This window comes from Scyliorhinus canicula, chromosome 3, assembly GCF_902713615.1.
Source record: "Scyliorhinus canicula chromosome 3, sScyCan1.1, whole genome shotgun sequence".
Lineage (NCBI taxonomy): Eukaryota > Metazoa > Chordata > Chondrichthyes > Carcharhiniformes > Scyliorhinidae > Scyliorhinus > Scyliorhinus canicula.
In genome coordinates, this window is record NC_052148.1 from 73,183,875 (window position 1) to 73,198,546 (window position 14,672).

The 14,672-nt window shown below is 46.8% G+C and overlaps 1 protein-coding gene across 6 annotated transcripts in view; it reads left to right on the forward strand.

Moving 5' to 3' along the window:
* pdzd2 (PDZ domain containing 2) overlaps positions 1-14,672 on the forward strand; it is a 599,663-nt gene that overhangs the window by 442,562 nt on the left and 142,429 nt on the right. For all 6 annotated transcript variants that reach the window (XM_038790713.1, XM_038790714.1, XM_038790715.1 and 3 more), the window contains 3 exons: positions 6,129-6,240; positions 10,379-10,527; positions 12,596-12,715. In XM_038790713.1, coding sequence (XP_038646641.1) covers positions 6,129-6,240; positions 10,379-10,527; positions 12,596-12,715 — 381 coding nt within the window. The remainder of the gene's footprint in view (positions 1-6,128; positions 6,241-10,378; positions 10,528-12,595; positions 12,716-14,672) is intronic.

The window sequence follows — 14,672 nt, forward strand, 5'->3', positions numbered from 1 at the left end:
TTGTTTATAACCTCAAGTGATTAATCAAAGTGTTTTTTGTAAAAGGTTTACTAACTTGATTACTCAATTGAGCTGTTAGAAGGATGCTGTCACCATGTGGGATCCTTCAGATGCTTCTGGCACTAACTTCAATGGGTGCTTGCACCTCAGAGGGCCCAGTTGGATTCTTCCTTACTTCAGCTACTGCTGGGGCTATCGGGCCCTGCTGTCTTTCAGGCACAATGTTTTCGAGACATATGCTGAGATACAATGCAGATAGAATCCAAATCAGCAGGAATTAGAAAAGCAGATTGTGACTGCCAGATTTACCGGAATTCTTTGAGGAAATAAAGGGGTCGGTGACTATTACAAATTAATGATTTTTGGAATCATCTTGGTTCAGAAAGAACCCTTGGGATTCAGGAAGGAGTTACAAACTGAATTACTAATTGTATACATAATGGGAAACAGAAGGCAGGTATCAATGGTAACAATTCTAATATAGCAACTTTGACCTTAAGTATTTACAGTGGAACAGGAGTAGGTTATGCAACCCCTTGAGCCCATTTTGGATTTGTCTTTGGCCTTTGTTGTTGATAATTTATTTATTTATCTTAAGTAAATTTAGTGGTGAGTACATTTTTAAAATATGTGATTTAATCACTTGAATGAAAGGACATTATAAAGTATGATTCTTTTGTGTTTACACATGGATTTTCTTCTCATTGTAAATTCAACACTTCTATGTAAATGAAGTACAGGTCTCTTCGAAAAGTTTTATACTATTAACTAACCTCCCTTTCTCATTACTCACATGATAATGAAGTATCTCATTATTCTGAAGTGCTAAGACTGATCAAGGATGGTAACCATAGGAACTTGCTGTTTTCAGTTGGAAATAATTGGCTATTAAATCTGTGATATGGTTTGCCCCTTTACATTTTTCAGCTGGTGGATAGTGGGCTGTGGTGGATAGAAGGAAATGCTCTCTGTCCGTTAAAACGATTTTGTTGGGCCGAAAAATAAAACACATATAAACATTTTGTAAGTATAAAAGAGAAAGTAAAAGTGGGAAATTTAAACTAAAATGAGGATATATTACAAATACACGATACATGTGATAGCTTAAGTTTAATATTGAGGTGCTGTCAAATTTCTCACCTCCAATGGATTTGGATTTGGATTTTGTTTATTGTCATGTGTACCGAGGTAAAGTGAAAAGTATTTTTCTGCGAGCAGCTCAACAGATCATTAAGTACATGAAAAGAAAAGGAAATAAAAGAAAATACATAATAGGGCAAAGCAACGTACACAATGTAACTACATAACACCAACATCAAGCGAAGCATATAGAGGTGCAGTGTTAATGAGATCACTCCATAAGAGGGTCGTTTAGGACAGGGTAGAAGCTGTTTTTGAGTCTGTTCGTGCGTGTTCTCAGACTTTTGTATCTCCTGCCCGATGGAAGAAGTTGGAAGAGTGAGTAAGCCGGGTGGGCGGGGTCTTTGATTATGCTGCCCGCTTTCCCCAGGTGTAGATGGAGTCAATGGATGGGAGGCAGGTTCGTGTGATGGACTGGGCTGTGGGCACAACTCTCTGAAGTTTCTTGAGGTCTTGGGCCGAGCAGTTGCCATACCAAGCTGTGATGCAGCCAGATAGGATGCTTTCTCTGGTGCATCTGTAAAAATGTTAATGTGGCCATGCCGAATTTCCTCAGTTTCCTGAGGAAGTATAGGTGCTGTTGTGTTTTCTTGGTGGTAGCGTCGACGTGGGTGAACCAGGACAGATTTTTGGAGGTGTGTACCCCTAGGAATCTGAAACTACTAACCATCTCCACCTCGGCCCCGTTGATGCTGACAGGGGTGTGTACAGTACTTTGCTTCCTGAATGTGGTGATATAACCACTGTAGTGATGTGTACTTGCAGTAGGGGGATGTATGCCTGTACCTGTAATACAGGTTCCTCCGGTAAGCCCCTGCCGGCTAGCTCCGCCCACAGGGAGCTAGTGTATAAATATGCGTGTGAGTCACTCAGACCCTAGTCTACAGTTGCAGATGGAGGAATAGCATCGCACAGCAATAAAGCCTCTATTGTACTTGTCTCTCGTCTTTGAGTATAATTGTTAGCTCCCCACTGAAGTCAATGACCAGCTCTTTAGTTTTGCTGGCATTGAGCGAGAGGTTGTTGTTGCTACACCACTCCACTAGATTCTCAATCTCCCTCCTGTATTCTGACTACGTTATTCGAGTTCCGGCCTACTATGGTCGTATTCAGCAAACTTGTAAATGGCGTTGGAACCAAATTTTGCCACGCAGTCGTGTGTGTACAGGGAGTAGAGTAGGGGGCTAAGTATGCAGCCTTACGGGGCCCCGGTATTGAGGACTATTGTGGAGGAGGTGCTGTTGTTTATTCTTACTGATTGTGGTCTGTGGGTTAGAAAGTCGAGGATCCAGTTGCAGAGTGAGGAGCCAAGTCCTAGGATTTGGAGCTTTGATGTGAGTTTGGTTGGGATTATGGTCTTGAAGGCAGAGCTATAGTCAATAAATAGGCGTCTGATATAGGAGTCCTTGTTTTCGAGATGCTTTAGGGATGAGTGTAGGGCCAGGGAGATGGCATCTGATGTGGACCGGTTGCGACGGTATGCGAATTGCAGTGGATCAAGGCGTTTCGGGAGTATGGAGTGATGGATGCGCTTCATGATCAGCCTCTCGAAGCACTTCATTACAACTGACGTCAGGGCCACCGGACGGTAGTCATTGAGGCACGTTGCCTGGTTTTTCTTTGGCACCGGTATGATGATTGCCTTCTTGAAGCAGGTGGGGACCTCGGAGTGGTGTAGGGACAGGTTAAAGATGTCCACGAACACCTCTGCCAGCTGGTCCGCGCAGGCTCTTAGTGCACGACAAGGGATCCCGTCCGGACCCGTCGCCTTCCGAGGGTTCACTTTCAGGAAAGCAGATCTGTCTTCGGAAGCTGTGATGGTGGGTATGGGTGTGTTATGGTCTGCTGGGGCACTCAACAGCAGATCGGTGGTTTCCTGCTCGAACCTAGCATAGAATGCATTGAGTTCATCAGGGATGGTTGCGCTGCTGCTGGTGATACTGCTCGGCTTCGCTTTGTACCCCGTTATGTTGTTTAGTCCTTGCCACAACCGCCATGAGTCTGTAACACTAGTCTGACTCTAGCTTGGTCTGATATTCTCTCTTCGCGGCACCGGTCAGGGTATGCGCCGACTCTCCGGCACGGGCCGGCGCGCCGATTCTCTGGCCCGGGTGGGCCGAGGGGCTGTGACAAAAAATCCGAGTACCGCCGGCGCCGTTCTAACATCCTCTGAGCCAGCGGGACCTCGGTGTTGAAGGGTCCGGAGGCGGCCTTTGGGGGGGGGGGGGCAGGGGGGGATCCGACCCTGGGGGGGAGGCCTCCGTAGTCGCCTGGCCTGCGACGGGGGCCGGCCTCTCTGGCTGGGGGCTTCCTTTCCTCTGGGCCGGCTCCTGTCTCCCTGAGCTATTTGGCGTTGGGGCCGGCGCAGGGAAGAAGGCCCAACTGCGCATGCGCGGACCCCGCGGCACCAGGTTCACATCGGGATCGGCGGCTGGAAAGTCGTGCGCCGTTCCAGTGCCATGCTAGCCCACTGTGGGCTGGAGAATGGGGTCCCGGAATGGGCGCTGACGCCGAAGTAAAACACTCCCGTTTTTATGCCGGCATCGACACTTAGCCGCCTGATGAGAGAATCCCGGCCCATGTTTTCAGTGAAGAAATTATTAAAATTGACACACTGGGCGGAATTCTCCACAACGGCCGACGCCGTCGTGAAACCCGGAGTGTTTCACGACGGCGTTGGAGGCCGCTCCTCGCCCCCTATTCTCCCCCCCGGGGGCTAGGAGCGGCGTTTCGTGTAACTCGGCCGCCAGGCCTTGACGCTGGCGTCAAGGCGGCGTGCCGATAATGACGCTGCCAGCGGCGCCTATGTGACGTCAGCCACGCATGTGCAGGTTGGCCGGCGCCAACCCGCGCATGCGCGGTTGCCGTTTTCCCCTCCGCTGCCCCGCAAGACGTGGCGGCTTGACCTTGCGGGGCAGCAGAGGGGAAAGAGTGCGTCTCTTGGCGACGCCGACCCGATGATCAGTGGGCACCGATCGCGGGCCAGTCCCCTCCCGAGCACGGCCGTGGTGCTTGATCCCCTCTCCGCCCCCCACAGGCCCCAAACTCACCTTTCGCGCTATGTTCACGCCGGCAGTGACCAGGTGTGGTTGCCGCCAGCGTGATCAGGTCGGGAACGGCAGGCCGCTTGGCCCATCCGGGCCGGAGAATCGCGGGTCGCCGTGAAAAACGGCGACCGCCGATTCTCCGAGTCGCGTGTTGCAAAACGCGACATGCCATTTTGGACGGGTGGGAGAATCGCGGGGGGTGCCAAAGCGGTCCTACCGCGATTCTCCCACCCGGCCTGGGGAGCGGAGAATCGCGCCCACTGTCTAGTCTAATAAAATGTCATTGTTCCTCATATCCCATTCCCAGTATCTACCATAATTTCCTGTTGAATTTCTTTAATGAACCATCATAATCACATATAGGAGAATTACTATGAGTATAGTAATTGAAATGAAATGAAAATGAAAATCGCTTATTGTCACAAGTTGGCTTCAAATTAAGTTACTGTGAAAAGCCCCTAGTCGCCACATTCCGGTGCCTGTTCGGGGAGGCTGGTATGGGAATTAAACCGTGCTGCTGGCCTGCCTTGGTTGGCTTTCAAAGCCAGCGATTTAGCCCTGTGCTAAACCAGCCCCAATTACTATGAGTAAACAGGTCAAAGTAAAAAAATATATAAACTCGATAAATATGTCAGAAAATAGATTCTATACTGTGGTTTGGCTTTCATGCTGTAATGTAAACACTACATTATTAAGTCATTATAGAACACCATGACCATTGTGGTTTCTCACATGTGCCATAGCTGTCCTATTTCAGCCAATTTACCAATAAAAATATTCTTCATTCTTACAAAATACATGTCTCATCATTTAACTGTGCCATCAAAAACACATTACGGTTGATGGACGTTTCCCTTCGGGATGCTTTTGGGTTAATCTATGTAATGTCTTAACTCATGATGTCATAATTAGAATGATCCCTCCGGAACGAACAAAGAAGACACTTAGTCCAATCCTTAAAATATAGGAAGAACTTTTATTTAAATGCTGGATTTCAATAGAGGTCCATTTTTAACAGTTAATTTTCCTCAAAGCTTTTATTTTATTTTAGATAGCGAGAGAGAGAGAGAGAGAGAGAGAGAGAGGGAAGTTGAGGAATGTAATTATAGTTATAAATATAATATAGATCAGCAGCCATTAGGTGCCAACTTTCGTACTTCTCAGGAGGCGGTGGCATAGTTGTATTGTCGCTGGATTTGTAAATCAGAGACCCAGAATTCTCTGGGGATCCAGGTTCAAATCCCACCACTGCAGATATGAAATTTTAACTGAATAAAAATCTGGAATTAAAAGTCTAATGGTGACCATGAAACCATTGTCGATTGTCGTAAAAACCCATCTGGTTTGCTAATGTCCTTTAGGGAAGGAAATCTGCCATCCTGACCTGACCTGCCTACATGTGACTCCAGACCCACAGCAATGTGGTTGGCTCTTAACTACCCCCTCAAGGGCAATTAAGGATGGCAATAAATGCTGGCACAGCCTGCGACGCCCATGAACCATGAACAAATAAAATATAATTATGGGTTAAAGACCGATTCTAGGCCAATAATCAAGACTAACATCCCAGTGAAGGACAGAGGAGGTGCCACAGTGTTGGAGGTGTTGATTTTCAGATGAGACTTTAAACTGAGACACCATCCTCCCTCTCGTATGGGCAAAAACCTTTTCAAACAGCAAGTGAGTTCTCTCTGGTATTCTGACCAATATTTATCCCTCCAGCAACATCACAAAAGCAGATTATTTGGTCCTTTAAGGGAGCATGATGTGCACAGATTGAGCTGCCCTACTTTCTACATGACAACAGTGGCTACACTCCAACAGCACTTTGTCTGTGAAGTTCTTCGGGATTTCCTGAGCTTGTGACGGCTGCTGCATAAAACCAAGTGTTTATTTCTTTCACTCCCCGTTATTTGTGTATTGTTTGGTCTTGTGTTGCAGGCTTCAGAAACTGAGAAAGGCAATGACCATGAGCGTGTGGATGCACCTCAGCCCAGTTGCCGAAGTCCAACACCGGGCGGTAGTGTCATGAAATTCAGGAGCAGATCTCAAGGTAGGCGATAAAATCAATGCTGTTGTCCATATCCTGTTAACCATGTTTTTCGTTTAGTATATGTATTTCTCGGTGGTTTTCCAAGAAGACAAATGGAACCAAGGGCGGGATTCTCCAGTTCCGCAACAGAGTGTCCACACCGTCATAAACGCCACCTCGTTTACGGGCCGCTGCCAGAATTAAAGGGCCAACACGGCACAAGAGCGGTTCGCGCGGCTCCAGCTGCCGATCCCAGCGCAAACTGTGCACCGCGGGATCTGCGCTTGCGCAGTGGCGCCAGCGCCAACGCGCGCATGCACAATGGCCTCCTTCAACGTGCCGGCCCCAACGCAACATGGCGTAGGGCTACAGGGGCCGGCGCGTAGGAAAGGAGGCCCCCAGTCAGAGAGGCTGGCCCGCGGTCGGTGGGCCCTGATCGTGGGCCAGGCCACATCGGAGCCCCCCCCCCCTCCGGGGTTGGAACCCCCCACCCCCCCACAGGTCGACCTCGACCCTTCCACGCTGAGTTCCCGCCGGCTGACAGCAGGTTAGAATGGCGCCGGCGGGACTCGGTTTTTTTTTCCCGGCCACTCGGCCCATCCGAGCCGGAGAATCGGCAGGCCGTCCGCGAAGAGCGGCCCGCGACAGTCGCTGCACCAGCCATACCGGCAGCAATGGCGCCGATTCTCCGCTCTGCAGAGAATCGCGTGTCGGGGTGGCGTGGCCAGGTCGTGGGGATTCTCCGGCCTGGCTCAGGGCTGGGAGAATCCCGCCCCATATTTCAAACAAAATATCAGCGAAGCATAGAAGAGCGCAAATGTAATCAAGAGCTAGACTGGTTTCTCTAGAGATTAAAACATTAATTTGGAACCAACATACCGAGAATTTCTTCTGAGGTAGTGAATTAGGTTCTTGTCCTTACTGCCTGGGTGCTGCATCATCTAGGCAGAGAGCTGAGTGGAAAGTCTGGTGTCGAGTTTTGCATGCCTCCTTCAAACCCCAGCGGATTTTATTTCCATTAATTTCAGTGAAAAGAGAAACTACTGGGTTCTGTTCCAGTGTGTGATGTCCCAGGCACATTTTCTTTCCTGTACTCAACCAGGCAGTAAGGACAGAAATTCACGCAGCACGTAATTTTTCCTGACTGACTTAATATTGAGGAAATTAAATCTGAAGGCAAGAGGCAAGCAAACTTTTATCACCCTCTTTTTGTATGCCATAGCAAACGGTGATTTTGTTGATTAGAGATGCCCCCACCCCACTATACTGCTCATCTCCTTAATTCCCCTCCATAAGACGTCTCGGGATGTGAAAGGTCCCAAGGCCACTCTTGGAAGGTGAGCAGCAGAGCCTTCCTCGGTGGCCTGGGCTGCTTTTTTCCCCTGAGCCAACATCATTAAAATAGATTATTTGCCCCTTACACATTGCTGTCTGTGGGAACCGGCTGTGCCCAAATTGGCCGAGGTGTTTCTGACATGAGAACAGTAACAAAACCTCCAGAAGATTTCATTGGTTATAAACACTTTGCGGTTCTGAAAAATGTTACATAATGAAGTTCTTTCCATATCCTAGCTTGTGAGGTGAATTGAACATTCTGAATTCTCCCTCTCTGTACCCGAACAGTCGCCGGAGTGTGGTGACTAGGGGATTTTCACAGTAACTTCATTACAGTGTTATTGTAAGCCTACTTGTGACACTAATAACAATTATTATTATTATTACCTTTTGTGATACATTAGGTAAAATCAGCTGGAGTTTAGAGTTGTCAACACATTCCAGTGATACTTATGGCTAATGCTGGTATGTGGACATCAGCTGAAGATAGGCTCAGCTTCTGTTGATGCCCTCCACTGTCAAATAGCCTGATGACACTCAGTGTCAAGGCTAACATATGAATAATGGTCATTTTGGTTAAAGTACATGAAAGCACCCTGCAATCCTCAAAGATCTTTGTTTGAGAAAAGGAAAAGTGAAAATTGGGGGAAAAAAGAGTTATAGGGTGAAATTCTCCGTTTGGAAGATGTTCTTCCGGCGGAGTTGAATTGCACTAGCTCTACGATCCCCTTGCTTTCGTAAAGCGGGATGCAATTCATTATTCCATGCAATGCAAATTTATGCACACCATGGAATGCAAGGGATTTCCAGGGAATTCTGCTATTGGGCAGCCCGCTCAAAATGGCCACATAAAAGAGATGAAAATGCATTCCAATCACTCAAGTGTGTCATTTCACTGCACTTGCCTCTTTTTGATGTGGTCAATGTTGACAAACATTGGGGTTTCACCACTTAGGCCACTGAAGCATGAAGGGATATGAATGGATCAAAGCTGCAGATGGTTTTTATGAGCTTGCCATCAAAAAACATTACTTGAACATTCATGGGGAGGGCACACAGGCAATCTGGGTGTTGGGGGCTGCAGTGCAGTGATGGTGGGGGGGTTTCGGAGTCGATTTGCGTTGCGGGGTTGGAGGGGGGGAGGGAAATGGGTCTGGGTGGTCTCTTCCATCATGTCTTTGGTGTGGTGCACTTCATGGATGGCCAAGGGTGCCCATGGCCCACCGCGAGGTCCACCATGCCAGGTTCATGATTGTTGAGAGCGCAAGTAAGTGCTGCCCATGTGATGCCGGGTCGCGGGGATCGGAGAATCATGGGAGGGTGGAGTATAGATCGCTGGGCCTGCTAAATAGATGCAAATGTGCCATTTCGATCCAGTTGCATTAATTTCCATTCTCCCGCTGGCATCTGGCGTGAAACCCATTCACGCTGGCAGCGAGGAGTCAGAACATGGCGTTGGGCGCCGCTCCCGATTTTGCCCCGACGCCCGATTCTCCATCCTATCAGGGAATACATTCTGGGGTCTGGGGACAGAGAATCCTACCCATAACCTTTTCTGGTATACCTCAAGTTGCACGCACAACCAAATGCTCACACATTTCTATTTGGATATCTGTGCGATTTTCTGAAAGAGCGTTGCTGAAGATCTTCCTCTATACAAGTGACTGAGGATTAATTTCCAGTTGAAGAACTGACATTGAAATATGTGTAGGGGCTAACGTTTTGCTCAGGACAAGCTTTAGAGTTGTCTAATGTAAGAATCCATGCTGCTGATTGCAAATTCTGTAACAGACAAAAATAGTCTGGTCATTGTAACGATTCTTACCTCAGACAATAATAATAATCTTTATTAGTGTCACAAGTAGGCTTAAATTAATACTGCAATGAAGTTGCTGTGAAAAGACCCTAGGCGCCACACTCTGGCGCCTGTTCGGGTACACTGAGGGATCACTCAGAATGTCTAATTCACCTAACAAGCACATCTTTCGGGACGTGTGGGAGGAGGACTCGGAGGACAAGCACTCGGAGGACACCCACGCAGACACTAAGAGAATGTGCAGACTCCACAGTGACCCAAGCCAGGAATCAAACCCGGGTCCCCGGTGCTGTGAAGCAACAGTGCTAACCACTGTGCCACCGTGCACCTTGGTTCACATGTCGCTCTGTTGTGGTGATTATATTTGAATTTTCCCAGTGCATACAGTGGAAAAAAATATATTAACTCTGTGTGAATTTGTCGGAGACTTAATCATGTGATAAAATGTCACAACAGATTGATTTTATTAAAAAACTATCATTTCCTAATGTGTAATATTTATTTATTAACAGTAAAGAAAACCCTTTGTGAGAAACGTGTAAATTGAGTCATTTGTTCTGTTTTGTCAGCATCTGCTTTGGGAACAAGTGCTGAACAGTATTCATATTTAGTTTCTTATTGGATTAATTCCTGAATGTTGGAAATTTTCCCAGTTGTAATTATTCTGGGCCCCAGGTTGGTTGTCTGGTCTAAAGTTGTTCTTTGACGAGCCGGGTTGGGCTGACATTGCCTGAGACTGCAGTCTGTGAAGCAGCAATGTTAAATCTGCATTATTAGTGTTGTTGTTTGCAGCTCACTGATAACATAATGGCTGAAATACTGTGTTAATTTTCTAAATCCATGCCCCTTTCTTATCAGAAATGCACTGATCGAATTCGGGTATAAATTAATGGCCGAAAAATTGTAGGGGTGAAACCCAATTCCTGACATACGCTGCTAATGAGCACTGTTGCCAGTGAAAATGTGTACAGTATCCTCTCTGATTCCCACTTCTGCTTCCCTCGACAGGTGGAGGGAGCCGCCTGGAATCTGTCGGGGAAGATGATGAGCTGATTGTGGAAAATGGTGAAGCAAGTTGCGACATGTCAGAAAAGCCAGGACGAGGAGGCCGCAAACATTCCCTTCCCCAGCAGCTTGATTCAGTCGGTATTAGACAGGTGTGTGCCCAGCTCTTTTCTGTGTCTAGCTGAGCCACCAGGTATCCTGCAGCTGAGATGGTAACGCTTTCACCAAATGGTTTTTCTCTAGACCTCCTCAATTCAAATCCATGAGCAATAACTTGGCCAGAGTAGCAAACTGCTCATTAATTCACAGAACACAGCAAATGTTTTCTGAGCAGTACAGGTAATTTGCTTTCATGGCTTTAGCATCATTATTCAAGAACCTTTCAACCTTCAAGGAAAGCAAGGGAGAGTTTATTTGGAGAAGCTTTCCTGAGATATTCCATTCTGCTAACTGGATATCTTTTGAGGCGAATGTTTTGCTTTGCAATGCAATTTTCAGTGTGATCATTTTCTGTACTTGTGGTGAATGTGTAACCACTATAATTCACACTGTATATTACTGTGTCCCTGTGGGCCCCATCTGCGAGCCGTTGCGTGGCTCTGCCCACAGGGGGAGATGAGGAGCATGTACAGGGCTCCGCCCCCTTCAGGAAGTATAAGTGCTGCGGTCCTGCGAGTCCGCCTTCAGTTCAGCACAGTCGCAGGCAGGCTCAGTTGTAAGCCGATTAAAGCCACAGTTTACTCCAACTCGTGTCTCTGGTTGAATTGATGGTCGCATCAGTACTTCTGTAGGATGAGCCCATCATTTTAACCATTACTAGTTTCATTCCCTCCTTTTTCTCTTCAGACCCACAACCAAAGCTTTGACCTTGTCTGGTAGGGGTCGACAGGCCCTGAGTCATGGGGCCAACACTTGTTTAGCTTCAGAGCAACATTCTTGCTGTTTCTTCCCTTAAAGACTCAATGGAGATTGACAAACGTACCTTGAGAAAAATTACAAACATCCTTTGAGGCTGGATTTAAGGGTTATTTTTATGGCTCGTGACTCCATATTGGGAATTCCATTCTGGAGACTGATATGATTTCTCAATTATTAATTCTAATGTATAGAAAATTATATGGAACATGCTGATTTCCATGTGTTTTCATTGCATTTAGGATTATGCTAGAAACATTTATTTGTAAAATTAACCCTTCCAGGTCAAGGAGTCGCAACACTCTAATCTAGGGCTGTATTTTATGTGCCCCACCGGGTGTGTTTTGTGCAAGGGCGCATGTAAAGTAGGGCGGGGGGATGGGCGGGCGCCATATTAAAAAAAGTAATCAAGTGTCAATTAGGCTTGTTATCAAATCAACTGACCCTGATAATACATTTCTCACCCACGCCATAAATGGTTTCACTGGGGCAGCTGAGCAAGAGCGAACAGTCCGATCTTTAAAGGAATAAGTTATTTCACGGGGTTGAAGGAACGGGGGTTCGATCTTTGGGGGCTGCCCTTTTCTGACCAGATGAACCCTTTCCTCCTTCCTACCTACCCGCAGATTTAAACCCCATCGAGCCCCTCTCTCTGACCTACCCAAACCCCTCCATCCCCGGGACTGCAGATTTACCTGCTCTGGGGACTGTGGGGGCCTTCTTGCTTCTACAAACGTGGTCTTGGCGCTGCTGGGACTGATGGCGCTGGCAATCAATCCGATTCACCGGCAGCTCCGGAGGGCGAGAGTAATGAGCCATCATCACAAACTTCATTAGAAACAGAAAAGATAATTTATTAATAAGAAAAACTGTACAGCAGTACAGCTGCCACTCTGATACACTAGTTCCCTACATGTCTTCTGCCAAAGAAAGGACTCCACCCCCTAGGGTGATTACCCACCCTGTGGCTCAATTGCCCAAGCCAGGTGACCCTTTTCTGTTGTGTTGCCTTTAAAGAGACAATCATCACCTCCTGCTTGACCCTTGTTTAGCTGTGAGGCAGGTCATCGTGGAGCATGTCAGCTACAGGTTATCGTGGAGCATGTCAGCTGCAGGTTATCGTGGAGTATGCCGGCTTCATGCCAACGCCCCCCAGCCTCCCCGCTGTATTATTCAGCCAATAGTGTGCACTGCATCTTGATAAACTGAGTTACCAACTTTCCAAAAATTCTAGTTACCAGATGATGATGCGAATGAGATGTTGTTTCCAGATATATCATCACATTCTTTATGTATTGTTTTCAGGAGTATCAAATAGTTAAAAAGTCAGCACGTTCCTTAAGCACAGTTCAAGTGGAATCACCATGGCGACTAGCCCAGCCTTCAATCATCTCTAACATTGTTTTAATGAAAGGACAAGGAAAGGTAAGTGTCTACTCCATAATGATTACTTGGGTCTCTCTCATTTTTTTCCTGTATAGTATAGAAGCAGAGGAGTAGGAGTTGGCCATTCACCTGTCGAGCCTGCTCTGCCATTCAAACAGATCATGACTGATCATCCATCTCTATGCCACTATCCCCAAACCCTTGATGTCATTAGTATCCAGAAATCTATTGATTTCTGTCTTGAATGTGATTATTGATTGAGTTTCCATAGTTCTCTGGAGTAGAGAATTCCAAAGATTCATCGCCCTCTGAATGAGGAAATTCCTCCTCATCTCAGTCTTAAATGGCCAACCCTTATTCTGAGTTTATGTAGCCTGGTTCCAGACTCACCAGCCAGGGGAAACATCCTATCTACAATCATTCTGTCATGCCTTATAAGAATTTTGTAAGTTTCAATGAGATCTCATTCCCTGAAACTTGAGAGAATACATGTCTAGTTTCCTCAATCTCTCCTCATAAGACAATCCCGCCATCTCAGTTTATATACTGTGTGTTCTGCTTTGTTGGGCTGTGCTGAATGCTAATGCCTCTCAAGCAGAATAAATTAATCTAGCCCCAGGAAACTGAGGCATCTTGTGGCCCGCGGTGCTAACCCAACTAAGATTAGTTAATTCAGCCTAGAGCAAGGTTTGGATGTGGGTGCTTTCTCAAATGCATATCTCACGAAACCATCAATGGTTTTTCATGTAAGAAACCTTTGTTTAGATTTCCAATAAAACAACCAGTAAGTATTATGTTGTAGGGGCTGGTTTAGCACAGGGCTAAAGAGCTGGCTTTTAAAACAGACCAAGGCAGGCCAGCAGCACGGTTTAATTCACGTACCAGCCTCCCAAACAGGCGCCGGAATGTGGTGACTAGGGGCTTTTCACAGTAACTTAATTTGAAGCCTACTTGTGACAATAAGCGATTTTCATTTCATTTCATTTCACTGAGTTGTAAAGCTCGGTCAAGATTCTGGAGGTTTAGTAGATAGGAACTAAGAGTATATTCAATAGTTTTTTTAAATCTTCTTGGGACCACTTAATGACTGCAGGCTTTTACAGTCCTGTACGTGACCACATCCCTACTTTCCTGGCGGTTTATCTGCCTCACAGCGCCAGTGACCCAGGTTCGATTCCAGCCTTGGGTGACTGTGTGAAGTTTGCAAATTCTCCCTGTGTCTGCGTGGGTTTCCCCCGGGTGCTCCGGTTTCCTCCCACAGTTCAAAGCTGTGCAGGTGAGGTGGATTGGCCACGCTAAAAGTGCCCCTTGTGTCCAAAGATGTGCAGGTTAAGTGAGATTATGGGGATAAGGCAGGAAAGTGGACGTAGGTAGGGTGTTCTTTCAGAGGGTAGGTGCAGATTCGATGGACCGAATAGCCTCCTCCTGTACTGTCGGGATTCTATGGCAAGGTGTTTCCGACGAGACAGATGAAAAATTTGGAAAGTAAATGAACTTTTATAATATTTATTCAAATATTCAATAAGCATGGTAGCATGGTGGTTAGCATAAATGCTTCACAGCTCCAGGGTCCCAGGTTCGATTCCCGGCTGGGTCACTGTCTGTGTGGAGTCTGCACGTCCTCCCCGTGTGTGCGTGGGTTTCCTCCGGGTGCTCCGGTTTCCTCCCACAGTCCAAAGATGTGCGGGTTAGGTGGATTGGCCATGATAAATTGCCCGTAGTGTCCTAATAGTAAGGTTAAGGGGGGGAGTTGTTGGGTTACGGGTATAGGGTGGATACGTGGGTTTGAGTAGGGTGATCATGGCTCGGCACAACATCGAGGGCCCAAGGGCCTGTTCTGTGCTGTACTGTTCTATGTTCTATGTTCTATAAGTAATTAAGGAATAGCAGAAAGCCATTGAACCCATCAAGTGCCCTGTACAAGCTGTTGTAATAGATTCATGCACCGAAAGATCTAAGAAGACCAACCATAGGTAAACCTTCAGGAAAGTAGGGA